The sequence below is a fragment of the Sinohyriopsis cumingii genome, chromosome 3 (genome assembly GCF_028554795.1).
Source record: "Sinohyriopsis cumingii isolate HCF-2022 chromosome 3, ASM2855479v2, whole genome shotgun sequence".
In the NCBI taxonomy this organism is placed as follows: domain Eukaryota; kingdom Metazoa; phylum Mollusca; class Bivalvia; order Unionida; family Unionidae; genus Sinohyriopsis; species Sinohyriopsis cumingii.
The window spans coordinates 58802137-58823771 of NC_142963.1; the positions used below are offsets into that span (position 1 = coordinate 58802137).

Genomic DNA, 21635 nt, shown 5'->3' on the forward strand with positions numbered 1-21635 from the left:
AACGTTCTTGGTGTTGGTTAAAATTCAAGGCATATTTAATAATCATGAAATAACTCTCAATAGCTGTGTTGTATTTGGCTTAATTTGACAACGGCTATCATAATTGAAACAAAAATAAACTGTTTATTCAAAGGTTTCAATGATACATGGTAAATATCACAGTTGTCAGGTAACTGAACAGTGAAGATTACAATGTCTTGTAACCTGCCTGTCCATCTCCCTCCAACAGCTACAAAGAAATATCACTCTTATTACACATCATTTTAACAACACAATGCTCTTTCATCAATCTCTCTCACCCACACATCCACCCACCCACATATTTTAATTTCTTTTCCTTTTTATTAAAATTAATTGATTTTAATGTTGCAGTAACATTGCATTAAAAATGTCAGTTGCATGTAACCTCAACCATCTTAATCATGTTGCCAACACAACACACCATAACAGCTACAAAAAATAATGCTCTGAATGTTGCACACTAATACTTTGTTTCATGTCGTGCTTTCTAAGTATCACACACACACACATGCTATCACTAATGACAATAAAACCTATTTCAAATTCTTTAATTTTTTATTATAATTAGATTCATGAAGTTGATGTTGTAAGAGTGTAAGTTGTCAGTAACTTTGGCTGTCTTGATGACGTTATCAGACTTGTTGAACAGCGGAAGTATCTTTCTGCAATATGCAGAGGTTTCTTTGTCATTATTACTCATGATTGTTTACTTACTACACAAAACATGTTATCGGAAAGAATTGCATGTACAACCAAAATGAGATAAATTGTACCAGTTTAGCTTTGATTTTTTAAAGTTTTACTCTCAAGTCAGCAAGTATATTAGGTCAGTAACAAAAATTCTCTATTAGTCTCTATGAGAAATTCTAGTTAGAATCATTATGTAACTTTCTGAATGATTACAAAATTGTTGATGAAAAATCTTATCAAACTTCCTTTTACAGACCCAGAACTACATCTAGATCATCACATACAAAAGGTTGATATCGAGTCTGGTTCTCCATCAAAGATTTATGTCACCACTCAGACTGGTTCTTGTCAGGCGTTCTCTGCTCTTGTTTTGACTGTGCCAGTACCACAGGTATTGCAGCTGCAGGGCAATATACAGCATCTTATAGGTAACTCTTTCATTTTGTTTTTACATACCTTTATTCTTGGCTTGGATTACTCTAGATTAATTCTTGGCGTAGTTTTTTATGATTAGCATGACTGCTGGTGAAATATCACAGTGCTTCATATTTTATTTGCTTTTAAAAATGATAATTGAGAGTCTAATTTATCAACAACAGAAAATATTGATTGATGTTATTATTAAGTTCATGAAATTGAAACCAAATGTATACAGTGCTCAGTTGTCACAGTATATTGTGGTTTATTGTATTGAAGGGTATGTTCTTGGGTCCCATTACATTATGTAACCACTATGTATAATATAACTCAGTATATGATAACTTCACCTATAACATAATACATTTTATTACGCAGGTAAGACATAGGATCACATTACATTATGTCAGTACTAGTTTATATAAATTATCTCCCCTCACTATAAGGTACCACAGAATAATACGGTTTATTTTATATGGTTGGTATGGTCTTGTATCCCAATACATGATATAATAGTTACACTGTAATATATTTCAATATATGATGACCTCACCTATAACAATACATTTATAATACAGGTATGGCCTTGGATCGCATTACATTAAGTAATAGTACTACTGTGTATAAATCACCTCAGCATATAACAACCTCACCTATAACAATACCTTTTATAATACAGGTATGGCCTTGGATCGCATTACATTATGTAATAGTACTATTGTGTATAAATCACCTCACCATATAACAACCTCACCTATAACAATACCTTTTATAATACAGGTATGGCCTTGGATCGCATTACATTATGTAATAGTTGTTGTTGTTGTTGTTGTGGGGTTTAACGCCATTTTTCAGCACGATAGGCTATACATGGCGGCCAGTATTAATGGTGGAGGAAGAACCCGGAAAACCCCGGAAAGAACCACCGACCCACGAGAAGCTACTGGCAAGCTTTCTCACATGCCCACATTGGCTGAATCTTAGACTCGAACCGCCGCAGACAGAGGTGAGATGGCAGTGATCCGTAACGAAGAGCGCTTTAGACCACTCGGCCACTCGGGGCCCCCATTATGTAATAGTACTACTGTGTATAAATCACCTCAGCATATAACAACCTCACCTATAACAATACCTTTTATAATACAGGTATGGCCTTGGATCGCATTACATTATATAATAGTACTACTGTGTATAAATCACCTCAGAATATAACAACCTCACCTATAACAATACCTTTTATAATACAGGTATGGCCTTGGATCGCATTACATTATGTAATAGTACTATTGTGTATAAATCCCCTCAGCATATAACAACCTCACCTATAACAATACCTATAATAATGCAGTTGTGGTCTTTGATTCCCTTACATTATGTAATAGTACCACTGTGTACAAATTACTACAGTATATGACAACTTCACCTATAAAAATACTGTTAATAATACAGGTCTATCCCATTATATTATGTAATATTACTACAGTGTATACTGTACTCTTGTAGGGGTAGAAAAATTCTGACAGTTCATGCTTATTTCTGGACAACCAGCTTTGAAAATCTTGCTGCCTAGCAGATCTTTCTGGCTGCCTGGTAAATTGCAGTTGACCCCAAGATTGTTATAATCAAAATTGGTCAATAATGTCAAACAAGTTTACTTATTTATTTAATATACCAGTATTTCAGACCAGTAAATAAAGATAATAAAACAATTTCCCCTCTTTATGATGTCTTCTTGTCAATCAACATTCTACTAGTTGGCAACCCTTGACCACAAACTTATCCATATTTTTTGTTTACTTGTGTTTGCCTCATAGTTCACATTATCATTAATCCAATACTGTTCATACTGGGTCAAATCAGTCAGGGAGCTGTAAATTGTCTGCTTGTATTTTTTATTTAATCATTACCCACCTAGCCAGTATGTGGTGTTATGTGTGAGATCACGTTATACTGGGGTACATTATACAAATTATTACTCTTACACAATGTAGTAGGGTCTATGATATATTCAGCCATCTAAAAAGGATAGTGTTATACTGAAATTCATTATAGTGAGGGACCACTGTGCTTTCTAATTTTTAGCATCCCAAAAAGAAGTAAAACAGAATTTGGAAAATGTCACCTATTCCTCTAGATTTGCCTTAGGATTGTTCTACCAGCCAGGAGTTGAACTGAACTACCCATGGAGTGCTAAATATGTGACAGACAATTCCTGCATTCGTTTTGTCTCTATTGACAACAGAAAAAGAGGAGTTGGTAAGATATTAAAGTACAGGCTTCCATGTTACATTGTGTGATCATGTTATCAGTAAATCCGATTTTTTTTTACAATTCATATACTTGGTTGTTTCAGGAACAAAAAGTTTGTCATTGTTCACTCTGTAAACAATTCATAAGTCCTTGTAACAGATGAACTAATATCATGTAATTTCATAAACCCATAACATATTATTTATCTTGTTGTTGTTGTGGGTTTAATGCCATCATTTTAACATGATATATATGTTGGCCAGTATAACTGGTGGATGAACAACCTGGGAATACCCATAGAAGATTACTGGCATGCTTTCTGCGATACCCACAATGGCCAAGCCCAAGATTCAAACCCATATGGACATAGGTGAGAAGGTAGTGATCAGTAATGGTGAGACCACTCAGCTATTATTAATGTTGCAAGTGTCTTATATCAACTAAAAAGCTGTATGTAAAATAATGGGATCATACAAGGCTGAAGCTTGATGCCAGTGCAATGGATGTTGATTCCACAGCCTAACTACCTGGGGCAACATAAATCTTTATTGGACTTGTGAAGTTTAATGTTGGTAGCCCAAGTTTTATAATTGAAAAAAGACCCCCAGAAATTACATTTGAAGACTATACTCCTCACATCATCCTTGCTGGGCTGGTAGGTCAAAAATGGAATTGTCACCTACTGCTGAAGAACCAAAAGTGCTTTGTAGTCATTTCATTACAATTTCTGTCTTTTTGTTGTAAGTTCATTTAATTAGTCTTGTGATTAAAAGAATCTTGTACATGTTTTTGTGTTCTTGAAATACGTTACCGGATCATAATACCAAATGGTGAACTACTACTGTACTACCTTGCAAATCCAGCACTCCCAGGCTTAGCTGTTTTATCTAAAGAGTTAAAAGTTATCTACCCATCTAGGTGGCAGTAAGATAGAGGAATCTCTTCTTGATACAGGGACTGGTGCCAAATCTCTTGAGTACACCAGTTACTATTTCTGCTCATGCTGAGTGGCATGCTCTTCACAGACAGACAGGCCTTCAAATCCATGTGCTAGCCTTTTGGAAGTTTTCTACCTTAAAGCAAATTGAAGGCATGTTTTCTGCAAAGGGAAGTATACTCCATCTATAAATTTCCAACTTTTCTTTTCACTGTTTCTTCAATGACAGTTTCTGGCTTTTCAGGTCATCTCTTTGCCATTTTCCCACACTTTAGGTGGCCGTTGTGTGTACCAGCTCGGATCACAATTGCATCCCCTCACTGTTATAGCTGTATTTATTTAGGTGCAAGTCTGGTGTGTGAGATATGCCATAAAATTTCCACTATGGTTGGATACATACAGGTAAGGTTTTCTATATTAATCTAGTCTTAGCATCAGCTTCATAGTTATTTATGCAGCACTACTGATTAACTTGTATAGTCTGTCATCTGGCCTTTCCTACAGGTAATATTGCCTTACAATTGATATTGTAGCATCCACTTTGTAAGTATCAAGAATGATACCTCAGTGCAATTTTATGTGCATGCATGTTGTGCACTCTAAAAAACTCGATATTGCTATATATTTTCTGCCACAGTTGGATAGGTACAGATAAGTTTTTTTATGCATAGTTTAGTTATGTTACTGTAAGTGAAGCTTCATTGATTTTACTTGTATAGGCAGTCAATTGGCTTTTCCTACAGGTAACATTTCGTAGCATCATCTTCATAAGTATTAATGGTGATGCTCCGCTTTTATGGGCAGCCATGTGCACCCTTTTACAAGTAATTGTCATAGTGTCTGACTCTGCCCATACACCCTGAAGTTCATAAAGCAGGACACTTGCCACACTATGCCTGTATATGTGGTCTGCTCTGTTTTGTCTTTCAGATTTAGACAGTGGGCAATACCAGACTGACAGCCACTCTACTCTGGTTGGCAGTCTACAAATACATGTCAGATTTGCATATTATGTACAGAAGTCTATGGGGGGTACTAAAGGGGAAGGCACAGAAGCCCACCTTGCGGGACAAGGATGTCATCAGTTTGCACCATTGGGTTTGACACCATATCATTTATTAGGGAGCAACATAGAGAGCAAAAGTTTCAGTTATCATCTGACAGATCAGAATGACAGATTGGCTATGTGGATCAATATCCCGGGCCAAATACCAATCATAAGAACTGAACAACATCATGCCAACCAAGATGGCCATTTTCTGTCATAACTAGACTCTGCCGTATGACCACAATTGATCATACAGTTCCAGCCACCAGAACAACAAACTCTGTCCGGTTTCATGAACCCAGTTTATACAGGCACTCTCATGGATCAGTCTAACCCACATAATACTACTAGCCACTCCCTGTATATGATGCCCAGCTTTGCACCCAGTATCCAAGAACAATGGACTCACTTTGTTCTCAAGCCTTTGCCTCTCAAAGGGAGTCAGTACTTAGCAACAGCTTGGAGGTCATTGTACCTAGCTCAGGATGTTCTGTGAGTTAGTGAGCCACCATCATCTTGATTTTTCTCCAGCTGCCTTACAGGTAGCACAAGAGATGTTGGCTTCAATACCTTTATCCAAAGACGATGTACAAAGGCTTTGACTGAAAAAGTTTTCCATCTACTGTCTTTGGAGTTTTGTCCTTCTCCTTCCTCTACATCAACTGTTTGGTCTATATTCTAGCATCTGTTGATTATTGATTAAAAGGAAGAATCTACTTTTAAATTACTTCCCTGTTCTGGCAGAGTTACTGACATTTTGGGCTGCAAATATTATCAATTACAAAGACCCAAGTCAACTGACACTTTCTTACAAAGATGCAAGCCCTCAAACTTGAGTTGGTTGTTCTATAAGTCCCACACATCATTTTTCTATTTCAGCAGTCAGCCAAGATATCACAGCTTTGAGGATGACAAAGCCGTCCTCTGAACATATGGATTGGATGTCTTTTAATGACACACAGCAATTGGTGCACCACATCATAGCCAAGGACTCTGTGTTGGATCTGATATTTATTGTGATCTTTCAGCAGGTGGAACACATATCTTCTCCCACCCTGAGCCCCACATGACATGCATGGGAGTCAAAATGGTCCATGTCATATACAGAGCTTCCTAATGTACTGTAGCCAGTGCCTTAACAACAGCTATGAACTTACAACTGGAATGAGATGCAGTGATATTTCAATCTGAAAACCATGATAAAGTCAAGCTATGCTTACAACTTATATCATCTAATCTCTGTAATGGTCAGGTTGATGTAAAATTTGCAAACAAGCCACCAATGAGAAAAATTTCCCTACCTCACCATCTCCACTGTAGTGGAGGGATTTTCAAGGCAATCAACAAAAAGATCACAGGGACTTCCCTTGGACACAAGCCTCTGGGAAGCAGTTCTACTGATTATGCAACCACAGTTCTATTGAGCAAAAGTGGACAAGAGGCAGAGAGAGAGGGCATCATATTTGCCAGCATTCTCTCCACTAGAGCCCCCCTATCAGAATAAAATCATCTTCATGCTGACATTATTACAGATCCCAGCAGGGAAATGCTGCAATTCTTCACTGCAGTATGGGGCAAGATATGCCAAAATGACTTAAGGATTCAATGAATGGTTTCCAAGGGACTCACTATCACTTTCAATGGACCTCCTCCTTTGTCCATGGGTGCTTCATCTACATACATGGCACTCTTTGCCCTGTCATCTATTTATGTGAACTCAGTTCATTAATGCCCTTTGGTTCTCTATAAAAACACCATGACAGGTTTTAATTGCCATCCAGGAGGGAGACTACATGTCTGTGTGGATTTGGAAAATGGCATTACCTTTACATCCCCATTCACATGGCTTCTAGGAAGCTCCTGCATTTTACCCACAAAGGCACTGTTTACCAGTTCAGGGTACTCCCAGTTGGACTCAGCATTAGTCCCTAGTGTTTCACATGATTGATGGACCAGGAAATGGCTCATGTCTGGACCACCTCCATGGTGGCAACATAAACTACCTGGACTAAATTCTAGAAAAACATTGGGTGAGTTATATCTTGGAAAAGACATAATATCCCTTGAGCAGCAGAGGGGGCGAATCCGACATTTTGTCCAATCGTTATTTTGCTTAATTATTACTTTCTGCACTCAACGGATCCGGTGTAGTCAGCGCTGGTAAAAAAAAAACGACGACGTCGTTGGGGGATCGTCGCGTCGTCATTTGGTTTAATTAACACCTTCTGCGCGCCGATCCCCAGCGTCGTCAGCGTCCGGTAAGCACATCGACGACCGCGTCGATGTCATCGCCCCCTCTGCTGCTTACAATGATCTTACAAACAGAGTGATCACTAACTCCTCCTCCTGTAGATCAATTAGGTTATTTGACTGATCGGTGAGTTTAAAATTAATTCTCGTTAAAAACCGATCATGGCATCGCATATAGACCGGATTAATCGGATTCTCAACGATTAAAAATCCCGGAGGGGCTGTTGGTGAAAATGAATAAAGGATATATCCCTGTTGAGCTTGATTTGATTGATTGGTATCTACCTGGTAACTCCCTTCGATAACATCACACACTAGATTGATTGCTATCACCGATGCGATATTTACGTTGTATGGAGCAATATGCCTACCACCATCTCCGTTATCGTGTCTGAGGATATAAGTTGATGGATCGAGAAAATCATTAAGAGACTTTCTTAGTTCTGGCGCGTTGTATCCTGGAAACTTGAAATCGGGTAAATCGGCTTCTGTGATATTATACCCGGTTAGGAATTTTTGTTTATTATCATCGCTGCTATCGGATATTACTTTAACGATTCGTTCATTGATATATTCCATGTCTGATATAAGTTGATTTAACACCTCAACGTGTTTTTGTGCTTTTGTCTCTCGTAGCTGTTCTAGTTGTAATTGGTAATAATGATTAATCTCGGCAAACGCACCAGTGATATCATCTAAACGAACTGTGACCTTGGCTGACAATTCAGGAGTTTTCTTATACGGAAAAAACCATTGCATGGTATTCCTGTCTTGAAATATAAACTCGCTGGGTAATAACGTGTTTCTTATAATAGACAAATCATTCAGATAACTGGGATTAATCTCATGATACGATTGCACATTTGTGTGCAAATCCGCGGGTGGATTCTTAGGCCATCCTAGTATGGTTCTTATTGAACTGTTATAAATATCAACCATATACCCCGGTGTGCTTATTTCAATCGTCGATGATAACGTCGGTTCATGAACCGTAATAGCGATTTTTGATTCCTTTCCTGTGATCGATTTTATTCTGCGTTGAAATTCTTTATTGATTTGCTCTATTTGGTATGACCCAGTTGGTATTGTAACCTCCTCCCAGTCTGGGGTCCCATCGGGTTTATTTTTCCGTGCAAAAACCAGCGAGTTATTAGGTTGTTGTCCGTTAAATGCGTCCGCTCGAATATTAGGCCAACTGTGATATACTCGCAATTTTGCCAGCGCTATTTCCTTCACTGGAACCGGCGACGGGAAGTTCACACTGAATTCGGGTTTCGTTGACGTTATTGATATCATATTTGTTTGTACCGGAGTGGTGTTCTCCGCGATCCGCTGAAGTAATTGAAACCCTTCGGGGTTCAGCGACATTATTATTATTCGTTGTCTTTAGTGTCTAATTTCAGCAACCAGGTGGTTCCGGCTTCCAGTTGAAAATCCTCGATTTTTGACATCGCGGAGCTATACAACTGGACCATCGTGGAGAATTCAACATCGGATACGAACAAATTATCAATTGACAACGAGATCAACCCGGATAATTTCGAGTACGCGTCGGATACTATTTGATGTTTTACTGTATACTCGTTGAGTTTTTTCTGAAAACACGATGATATCTTCCTAGTGATTGCGTTGGCGACTCCAGCAACTGTTGTCATCGCGGAGACAGCGATTGGAACAGCGATCGGGGCTATCGTGGTCACCGTGGATAAAATAACACCGGTACCGGCCACTATACCCGACACCGAGTACACGACCGCGTCGATGGCGGTTATTTTTCGGCGGTATTTTTTTATTTTTGCACGGTATTGTTCGGAAAGCGTTTTCAAGTTCGCGGAGAATTCTTTTGCGGTATCGAATCGATATTGATGTGACGTCGGTGATACCTCTGATTCAATTTCCTTGGTGGTCATTTTTATTTTAAAAGAACTAGTGTTTTTAATTACTTAGATTCGCTACAAATTCCACATACCATGTAATGTTTGCCCCGGCTAGATTTCTATCAACGGCATAAATTGTAAACTTTTCAGTTGCGTTCTTGTCTATAATTGTTGATATTGTATTGTTAAACCCGGATGAACTCGACGATAATATATTAAACTGCATCATTGAAATCAGTGTCAATCGATAAATGCCCTTAACAGTTGCGGTGATATTTACTGTATTCTGTGTAGGAGTCCAATCGAATGATCCATGCCGAATTGTGTATACTGTGTTGATGATGTTCTCATGAGGGATTTTTATTTTTTCAAATTGCTCTGCTACTCTCGGTAGCCCGTCTTTAATCGCTTCAACATCAGTTCTGATTATTCCTACTTCCTGCCAATGCGCGTCTATATTATTCTTGTTCGCTGCAACATTAGTTTTGATTGTTTCTATTTCCCGTGTATTCTCGGTCATACTTTTTTTGTTTGCTGCAACATCAAGTTTGATTGTTCCTATTTCATATGTATGCACGTCTATACCTTTTTTGTTCGCTGCAACATCAGTTTTGATTAATCCTATTCCCCGCCAATACGCGTCTACATTTTTTTTGTTCGCTTCGACATCAGTTTTGATTGTTCCTATTTCCTGTGTATGCGCGTCCACACCCTTTTTGTTCGCTTCAATATCAGTTTTGATTGTTCCTATTTCCTGTGTATGCGCGTCCATATTATTTATGATCGTTGTAACATCAGTTTTGATTGTTTCTATTTTCCGTCCATGCGAGTCTACATTATTTATGATCGTTGCAACATTAGCGCCGATTATTTCTATTTCCCGTTCATGCGCGTCTACACTCCTTTTGTTTGTTGCAACATCAGTTTTGATTGTTTTTATTTCCTGTCCATACGCAGTGATATCATTTATAGTTATTGTAATCTCATCCGGCTTGGTATTTTTTTTACCAAAGAATTTATCAAAGTTGTCATCGATCCTGTTAACATTTTTTCGCAACGGGGGTAAATTGGCCGACATCTCCATAAGATCCGAAATAGCATTTTTTATTATTACAAGATTTGGTTCGTCTGCCGTCGGGGGTCCCCGAAAAAAACTATTGACAATGTCTCGCATTTCGCTGACGTGCGTTATCATCGACCTGAACTGTTCTCCATGAAAGTTAAATTCACCACGTAAACCCTTTAACGAATTTGACATGGTTATATAATTGTCGCCAAGTGTACTTATTTTTCCATTTATTGTCAAGATGGATTCACCCGGTTTGAGTCGTCCGTCGCCGGTATACAACGCGATAGTGCCCTCGGCGGCATCACGCTGTCGTATTAAAACGTCATTCAGCGACACATTACTGGATTTCAATTTACCCTGGCGGTCTTGAAATACAACTATTTCATCTGGGTCAACACTGGTTAAGTTCAACGTATCAGCGATTTCATCCTCAATTAGTTTTTTTATGTCATCGGTGGCGGGCGTTTCCGTGGGCTTTTTCAGCGCCGAAACCGGTCGTCCCCAGATATCAATCATCGTTATTGTAAAAAAAACCAGCGTTTCTAATTAACCCGCCGGGCCTCTACGACCCCACTAGTATATTCGTTTACAACCATATGAGGTGGTTTTCGCGATGATGAAATCGCCGCGAGTACGTTCAATACCTCACGGCCACATATCGGCGGGTCACTCAATTGCTGTGTTGGCAGCGTGGAATAAAAAACCCGGGCTGAACACGCCCGGGCTGAACACGCCCGGATATACCGCATAAACTCTTTCGGCGGAGCTAACCCGTATGAATCAAAATAGACGATCGCACGCGGATCAATCGCGTATGCAACCCAATGAGTTCCCGCTCCGGAGGACCCATCGAGGTTAATTATGCCGGTTTCAATATTTCTTGGTGCCGCCGGTAATTGATCCCTCATAAAAACACCTCTGAAGTTTTTTATCGCTAGCGCGTTTGCGGCGTCTATTAAATCAAAATTAGACATGGGAGTCATAGACTCCCGAGTCAATAAACGGTTCCCGGTAGTCTTAGACCCTTTCCCGAGTACCATGAATACGGGGTTCCCGGTAGTCTTAGACCCTTTCCGGCCACGGGTCGTTTATTTTTGTAGCCTTTCCCGGTTGCCTTCTTCAATGCCATCCCCGCCGCGGTACCAACGGCTCGTAACGCTGCCGCCTTAGCCACTGCTGGTGCGGCCGCGGCAATCAATGCCGGAATCGCAGCTAACAGCGGAAATATCCCACCGGTCTTTTCCATGTTTTTAATTGCTGCGGCTGAAAAATCTATTTGAACACCCTTTTTATTCTTCATCGCATCATTGAAATGTTTTATTTGACGCGCCGTCAACGATATCTTATGATTACCACCTGCCATCTGTGACGGCTTCAGCGTTATTGTGGTTCCGCATTGTTTAGCCGACTTTGATCGTAATTTCTTGACTTGACCATCAGTCAACTCTACACTGACGACACTATACGACATTTTATTGTAAACGCGTTTATGCTTTCAATTACATGTTTTCCACTGGCGCATCAACGATTCTCATTCGTCCACCAACACCTTCTAGCAGCATTGATTTATCGCTGAGAATGACAGCGACCGCTCTGTAATTAACACCAGCTGGGGCTATACGAGCTCGGAAGTGTATATCAACGACGGATTGTCTCGTTAAATCAAGATGTTCCAACGAAAAGTAATAAATCGGATACAGGTTTTTAAAATCAAGTTGTGATATTTGCAAACCAGTGTCGACGTTTTGATCACGACCCATATATGACAGCAATCGATGATACACACGTGCGACATGGTTGTCACCGTAATTAAGCTGTATATCCTCGGATGGTTCCTGTTGTCCGTTTATTCTCAGCGAAACCTCCATGACTCCTAATCGATCAAATATCATATGGCTGCGTTCTTGATTACCCAATCGTTCCCTATTCTGTAGCGCTATGAATATATGACGCGGGGCTGAAACACCCTGTTTTGATGCTAGGTGCCATGTAAACGTATCGGCGACGTTATCCTCTTTAGCATCAGTTGTTACCGCTAGCCAACTCAACAACGATTTCCCTCCCTGTTCCATAAATGCTAACAATCGTGCTTCCGTGGTAACTGATGGAGTCAGCACCGGCATCCACAATGCCATTTTAGTTAAAATGACTTTACCGGCAGCGACGCCATCAGCATGCCATATTGCATTGTTATCATCGCCCCTTCGCGTCAGCGCGATTGTATGCTTAGCCCCATAGACAACTTTTCTAACATTTCTGCAGAATCCAAATATGTGATGGAGTGGAATCGCGCATGAAAACTTTCGGCGTGGTCCTTGCAACATTCCTATTCGTGTTGCAAACCCTAGATTAAAATTATCGTTAGTACTTTTTATGATATTGAACTCAGCACCCGGTCTTGTTCTGCGGTCTGGGTTGGCTGCTTCAGCTTGATTAGGAACTGAAGTATCTCTTTCCACCAGCACGTTAATGTACTGAATATGATCAGCGTTATCGGTGGAGTCCTTTGCGAACATTATAGATGGGCCCGCCGATCTTGTATAATCATCCGAGTATCTCGCCAACCCAATTATCGTCGTTGCAACATCAACCTCGCGTTCTATTGATTCAATTTCTCGCCCGTCAATAAGATATCTGGCGCTCTCAAATAACGCCATGATACCGTTGTTGACGAAGCCAACTCGAACACGATGGTCATCTGCGTATGGTGCATTATCGGCAGCATTTGTCACGAGTTCTCCCTCGATTTCGATAAACGCTTCACACGGCAAAAAATATTTACTGGTATCTTGGACTTGAAGTTCAATTCGCGATCGTAGGTCAGGTTGCGCTGCATAATAAGAATAATATTGATAATCACGGACAGAATCATCCCTGCGTACTGGGGCGTCCATATCAAACGCGGGATCAGCGGTACGCGCAAACATTCTATTATTTATCATGTTGATGTTTTCAATTGCGATTTTTTCGTCGTAAATTCTTTGAATTTAAACCACTCCCCGCTATCGCGTTCATGAGCGCGTTGGTTGCCGCATCGGCGGATGGCGAAGTCGTCGCCAACGACTCTAATTTTTCTTCCACGGCGTTATTTATTACTTTACTGACATTTGCAGGCATCACTGTCGTTGATGGCATTACCGGTGGTTTCTGTTTTTTTCTCCTGAATTTCACCAATGACATTAGTTTGTCCCGCGCGGCTGAAAACGCCCTTCCGGCAACATCTCCAATGGCACTAATACCCTTATCACGAATAACATCAATAGCCTTCATTCCTAATTGTTTGGCTAACGGCGCTACTTTTGGAGCCATTCTTGTAAATAACCCCGCAATGGTGCTACCGAGACCATCTCCATAGTACGCGCGGTAAACAGGCAATCGCGAGTTTACCACGTAGACGAGTACTGGTTTATCATGGTTGTAGTGTATGATCATCCTTATTAAAAACACCAGTTTTCCAATTAATCATCCACGAGTTCGTCTATGAGCGTTCGATATGCATTAATGTCCATAATACCGCCTGCAAATAACCGCTTGCAAATATCAGCGGCCTCATTGATTATTTCCGTAGAGTTATTTCCGGCTCGTTTTCCTCCAATTAGTACTTCCAGCCGTGATATATCACTGAGAACACTATTAGGGCAGGTAACGCCGTAGGATTCTTTACCAACAGGGTATCCTTTTCCTTTTTTTGGTGTTCTACTCTTAACTTTCTCGAGGAATTTATCGTAATCGGGATCACCACGATGTGGTAATGCTTCTCTATGTTTACTCGCTAAATACACTATTCTTGCCCAGTTCTCCGTCGAGGTTATTTTTTTCTTGTAACCTTCATTGATATACTCATCTCGAATGCTCTTAGTTGATGTTGTAGCAACAAAATTAACTAATTCTTCATCGTCGTCGATGTCTCTAATTTGATCTATTGCGGACTTTTTAAGAACATTACGGGGTATATTTCCCTCTTTCTTTTTTTCTTTCGATGTTTCTTCGGGTGTTTCTTCGGGTATTTCTTCTTCTGGTTCTTTCGCAGTAGCACCTAATTCTTCCTCGTCGGCCATTGTAACATAAGGTTCTTGTGGTTCGGTTATAGCGAGTGGTGGTGGCCTCCGTGTTGTAGCAGCCGCTATTTTTGCAGGGAGTGTTTCTAAAGACCTTTTTGTTTGTTTTGTCTCTGCCGCTATCTTTTCAAGCGCACCAAGAACGGGTACAGTTGCCGCTGTAACATCCTTAGTCGCTTTAGTTACCGGGGCAAAGAGTTGTTCGCTTCCAACAGTAAAATCGGTTTGCATTTGTTGTCGCGTTTGAAGTTTCTCTCTCACCCTGTCTCGTAACGGTATAAACTTTTTAAGCGCTGCTAGCCGCTCTCTGGCTAGCCGAGTAGTAAGTGATTCACCTACCATTATTGTAAATTGATCCGCAATTTTCTAATTTTCCGCCGAGTGTACCATCGGGGGCTCCACGGAGTTTTCGTCTATAATCCTTCTAATGTTTTTGATCTTACTAGAAATCTCCCGGCGTCGTTCATAAACACGTCCGAGTTTTTTTCGTATTATTTCAACGGCAGTGAATAGTCCAATGAATGCATTTGCGTCATTGTGGTACAGGTTCTCATTAATCGTATGTTGTAATCGTTTTATAAAAAAGTACTCGCGGGCCAGGGTAAAACGCCCCCGTTTCGACTGTTCGTTAATAATCTCATAATCGGATAATATTTTTTCACTGTCGAGACCATCAGATAATTCAATTCCTTGATTTTTTAATTTTGAAATCTCAGTTAATATATTATTGATGTCTTCGATATTCATTATTCTTATAAAACATCTTATTTCTAATATCAAAAATTTTAATAAAATTTAATAAAATTATTGGGGGTCATTTTTGACCCCGTTTTTTGTATGGACGGTACAATGCCGTAAATCTCCACTCGAGTGTTGTGGCAGATTACAGGCATACATGGACGGTACAATGCCGTAAATCTCCACTCGAGTGTTGTGGCAGATTACAGGCATACATGGACGGTACAATGCCGTAAATCTCCACTCGAGTGTTGTGGCAGATTACAGGCATACACATATACTTAATTAAGGACATTCACATCTTGGAACCCTAAACATACATCTCCGGGGGGGAGGCCTAGGGTGACAAACGTCATCGTAGACCTCCCAGAAGATATGTTTAGGGACATCACTACATGGATGAATATATTTACAATGAAATGATTGATGGATGATGGGACGGCACAAGACAGCACAAACATAAAACGACGGGGCGGAACTCTACGGCCAATTCAACCAATCAAAAGCAACCCAATTAAATTAACCCGGTTGCATGATTGTAAACAAAAGACAACCACACGCACGGGTTAAGAGCGTGGGTTAGTTTTGATTAGTTGAATTGGCTTTCGAAAGCCCCAGGCTTATAACGAGTCATCTTATATATAAAGTGACTAATACAGCGGCGTCAGTCACAAGGTGTGTGTTAATTTGAATCCCCTTGAATCGTTAAACCCTTAAATACTTATTAATGGTGTTTCACGGCATTTAAATGAAACCAAATACTCAAATAAAACATTAAAAAAAAGAATACAGCTGTTAGATAATAGCGTGTATTTTATTAGTTTTCATCGTAAAATGATTAATTAATCGCAACATTAATTGGACTTCAAGGGACATAACTCTTGTCATGAGACGCTATCACAAAACGAGTTATCTCCCTTTGATGTTATATATGAAAATCGAATTCTGTGACCCGTCTTTTTTGAGATCGCTGTTTTAGTTATATTCTCCGCAACATCTAGAACTGATTTACTACAAATATCGAAGTATTTACCAGCCGCATTCATAGAGCGAAATATTTTTTCCTCGTGCGTTATTGTATCAAATGACTTTACGGGTTTTGCCTTTCTCATCCCTCCTGTTTTTCCAAATTTGGAATTTTGACTCGGTGTAACAGCTCTTAGATTACACAGTCTGTTATTTTGAGGACATCCATCAATGTGATCAATAACGAGACCGTCGTTGATCAGTCCGTTAAACGCTTCATACACCATCCTGTGAATAAGACAGATTTTTTTCCCAGCATTAAATCGCAAGTATCCGTGATTATTTACGGTACCAACCGGCTTCTTCAGTCTGCGGTTTCTAACAATACCGTCGCGAGATGCCTCGTAATTAACAAACACAGGGTGAGATCTGAACTCTTGGTCCATTTGTATAATAATACTACTTGTCTAATTTATTATTTGGTTTAATTATAAACCTTGCAATGTAGTCCTGAGGAGTTTTGATGACGAAGTCTGCGGTGGGGTCAATGACGGCGTTTTTAATTCGCTTGTCATAATAGCGTTTTAGTTCCCTGTATCGCTTTCCGCCACAATTGATACACAACTGCGATTTTCCTCTTACACCGACGTGGCAAACCAAGCACGGTAGGGGGCCAAGAGAGCCATTACGAACGCTTTGTAAATGATATCCGCAGAATTCACCTCTACATGATTTATTGCACGGGGTTGTCGACCCAATCATCAACCATTTGCATTTATTCATTATACTATATTCTTTCATTTAAATACTTGTTTTAATTATATGGATGAGTTCGAGAGATTAGCAGTAATTAAGCCCCGGAAAAATATTAAGTTCAATCTCGATAGAGTCCTCAAGGACACACCAAAAGCGTTAATAAACGATAGAACCCTGTTGAATAAAATACGCGATTGTATCGATGAATTCAAACGTGATGGTGCATCTCGTAGTTGGTCAACATTTCGAATTGATGGCGTTGTTGATGCTACCATGAACGACAACCGCGCAGCAATGATAATATCACAACTTGACGGTAAAAGGTATTTCTTCAGAGTAAAATTCATTGTCCGGGTGAAATCAGGCGATTGGATCATACGTGATAAATTTGAACCAGTTCTCAGCGACAAGAAAACAGTCATTGTCAGCCGCGACTCCAAGCCGGGGTTGTTAACCGGAATTGACAGACCATACTATGAACGAGCGTATCCTGAAACATCAGTTGTTTATGGAATATACCCGTTAAATAAGAAACCTGATATCGGAAAACTGAAACCGATGAAACAGTCAAAGGGGATAAATTGTGTAGCAGAACGAATAATAGAACATTTTACAAATGCATGTCGAGGAAACAAATTGACTGATTTACGACGTAGCAAAATCAACCAGTGGGAACTAACCGTAAAAGAGCGTGGAGCGACCATCAGCGACATAGCGAGATTAGAAACGTCGTTGAGATTTCCAATAACCGTTACAACGATAACCGGTGAAGTATTATACGAATCAAAGTACAAATCAAATGGGGCCCCAATCAAAATTATTGATCATAACGAACACGCATGGACGCCCGCGATCACAATATTTCCACGGGATAGAACAGTAAAGTATATCCCGGGGGAATTTTTAGGAGAGGACGGTTTTCTCGCGGAGAGGAAACTATTTGATGCTATTGCTTGCTTGTGTAAAAATGACCCTGTATCAGTGTGGTTACTTCGCAGCGCTGAAAACGACATGGATACCTTTGATCAGTTTGTAAGACCAAACGGCGAATTATATCGCACTGAAGCATTTCACAACAGGATGAAAAAAACCGCCATGGAATTTGAAGAGCATGATGAACAACTGCTAACAAATTGTTTTACGATTCCATCGGTTGTAGCTCATGTTGCAGCAAGGAAAAATGCGTGGAGACCAACGCGCAAGGAATTTCTACCGGATGTACAATCCAGTTGTTTGGAATACTATCACGGTGGACTATGGAACACTGAATACAACCGCGACGCTATGATTTCGGTTGATATGGTTGCCTGTTATCCAGCGAGTTTTCTCGGGTATGGATCCGCCGTTGAGTATTTCAAACGATTTGGACACCCCAGACATGAAATGACTCGTGTTGCTATTAATGGACCACTGCCTGATTTTGATTTAACCGGATTCGCTCGCATAGTATCATTTGAGTTCGCGGCAGGACTTCATCGCTGTTGTTATATTTGGATCGGTAGACACATGGCTGAAAAGAAGTGGTTGCCAATAGCGCTGCTACGGTATATGATTGATTGTAGCATGCTAGTTTCGTTGATTGTCAGTGACGCGATTATATCATACCGGGCGCAGACTGAAGTCTGGTTACCAGAACCGGAGCGTCTAGATAGCATAATTGACGAGTCCAGAAAAAACATTGATGCCGACGAGGAATATATCATCGAATGGTCCAGGAGGATATTTAACCAACGAAACAGAGAGGCAAAAGATCTCGGTAGAAGAATAATTGGTAAGTTTACACAAGGTGGAAAAAACTGCGATTACAAACGATATTGCTCACGGCTGATTATAGATGACGCAGAATATGATTTCGTAATCAAGGACGCAGTGGCAAAAAATAGATACGTGAACTGCAAAACAGCTTTCTTGTCCAATGGAACAAGGTTGGGTACAGTTGTTACTTACGCCGATGGAGACAGCCCGGCGTATCCACATTTGAGGGCGTCTATGCTGGGTTACGCCGCTATCAATTTATTCTCGATGATAAATAGATTTCCCGATACCGCGGTTAGAGTAGCCGTTGATTCATTTTATGTTGACGTAGCGTATAAGGGAAACGTAGCCGAGTTTACTAGTCCGGACGAGAGTTGGGGTACATGGAGAATTAAAAATGAAATACGACGCGATTATTCCCCGTCAGCAGATGTCACCGTTGAGAACAACTACTTACGCGGTGATAAATTGTCAGAATGGTCTAATGCACCATCGTGTTCTGATCCAATTTGTAGACACAAGACGGTTTATTTAAGCGGCTGTGGCGGGTCAGGAAAGACGACTTGGGCAATTGAATTATTTCGAACGCGGGCAAGTATAATCGTGCTTACACCGACCCATAGACTAGCGCGAGAGATAAAACAACGAAATGTTGACGCCGTTACTTATCACAGCTTTTTTCGATACAGCGGCGGTGAGTGGACTCCTGATCGAATGGGTGAAAAATTTATTCCCGACATTATCATCTGGGATGAGATATGTACTGTTTCGTTAGATACTTTACAAATGTTTCTTGAGTGGTTGCTGCGCGCGAATACAGCGGTAATCATGTGTGGAGATCATGGCCAACCACCACCATTTGTCGGCGAGGGTCCACATGATTGGTTAAGGGGTTTTGTGGACTATTATGAAGAAACCGATACTGATTACCGAGCACTTGATGAACAACTGCGCGAGGTTAAAAAACTAATCAGATTACAGCTGGATAGAGTTCAGTGTGAAATAATCCGCGAGGTAATTCCGGAAACGCCGTTGAATGAATTCTGGGAAACATGGAGACCAAACGATTTGATTGTAGCGAGTAGAAAGATAGTCAGAGACACACTTCAGCGGAAGTTGTTTACGTTGCATAAGGAAAAGTTTCCAACGCGTCCAGTGCCGTTATGTTATAGACCCGCGGACACACGGCGGCAGAACATTGAAGTTGAAATTCCAGGCCGGACAGAAAAACAAATTCTCGTGCTGAATGATATCGTGCTCGTTGATATCGGTGTCGTCGAGGACGCGCTACGTGCTGATAAATCCCCGTGGACGCTAGGATACGCAACAACAATACATTCCTCGCAGGGACTAACCATCACGGACACAATTGTTTGGATAGTTGATAATCGCATCGAATGGTCGAATCTAGTCTATCTTGCAGTGTCCAGAGTACGAAGGATAAATCAGCTTCGAAGAATTGTTATTGACGAAGCCGGTGACGGAGTCACTGACGAAGCCGGCGACAAAGTCACCATCGATGCAAGCGTCATTGATAGAAAACTCTCGGGTTACCGCCAACAGGATAAAAAAAAACAGCGGCGTTTTGATATTGATGCCGAATTAATAATCTCGCTACGACAACAACAGAATAATCACTGCGCGAGTTGCAATTGTATAATGAGTTGGCGTTATTCGGATAAAGACACTCGCCAATTTACCGTGGATAGGATCGATAACAGTCTCGGTCATGTCAAAAACAATGTGAGGTTGACCTGTCTTGAGTGCAATAGACGCAACGGCGCTAGTTAAGACCACGTGGTGGCAATTGAGTATCGTTAGGTATCACTTGTAGTTGCTCGCGTGTAAATCCGCGCTGAGGAGCAGTTGAATCCAGTCTATAGATCGGTGATCTACCAGTTGATCGTGTTATCGTTGATATGTTATGTGTGGTAACACTCCAAATAGGATCAGTAGCCCTTTTTTTACCGCCTTCAAGCTCTCCTGGTTCATACAGATATCTAACAGTGACATCGCCGAGAATCGGCTTGGAAACGCTATTTATTTTTGATTTTCCGGGTATATACTCGTATTTAATCGCGTCGCTGGGCTTCATGTTGATTGCTCGGGTAATCTCGTTATTTAACGCTGCAATTACACCTGGCAACCTTTTAACCCATTCACGAGATCGTTTTTCTTGGATGAATTCCTTCGCGTATTGATATCCAAATAACCGTTCAGCAAGAGTCCGATTGAATCGTTCAACAATTGCCTGATCACGATGTAGCGCAGTATGACCTCGTCGTATCGCGACGCTATGATGTTTCAGCGTTGATAAAACAACGCCGCGAAATTCACTACCGGGATCAACTTGTAATAGATTTGGCCAGCGCAGAGGGCCTCTTCGATAAATTCTTTCAAACGCAGCGGCTACTTCAGTTGCCGACTTTGTTTTTAACGGCTCCGCTTGTTTGTATCGACTCGCAACATCAACTACGGTTAGCGCGTATTTGTAACCGTTGTCATGCGGCAGAAATAGTATATCAGCCTGATGAACTTCATTAGGTACGCTGACATCAAAGCGCGAGAAGTTGATTTGTTTAGGCGGTGGTAGATAGATTTGCCATATAGCCTGTTTGGATAACCAATTAGCCGCAGTGGTCTTTGTTACCTTTGCAGCGCTTGCAAGCTTACCAATTGCGGCCTTCCCCTTCCAGTATCCTCTCGGAGAATAATAGATGGATTCCATGTTGTTATTATAAACGCTAGCGTTTTCAATTACCAGCGCGAGAAGCTCCGCTTCCAATCATTAATTTACCTTTCA

At 40.7% G+C, this 21635-nt stretch overlaps 1 protein-coding gene across 5 annotated transcripts in view; it reads left to right on the forward strand.

The window, feature by feature from the left end:
- The window catches only part of LOC149802928 (renalase-like), a 41109-nt gene that overhangs the window by 13058 nt on the left and 6416 nt on the right, over positions 1 to 21635 (forward strand). For all 5 annotated transcript variants that reach the window (XM_089952419.1, XM_089952420.1, XM_089952421.1 and 2 more), the window contains 2 exons: positions 966 to 1139; positions 3211 to 3384. In XM_089952419.1, coding sequence (XP_089808545.1) covers positions 966 to 1139; positions 3211 to 3384 — 348 coding nt within the window. The remainder of the gene's footprint in view (positions 1 to 965; positions 1140 to 3210; positions 3385 to 21635) is intronic.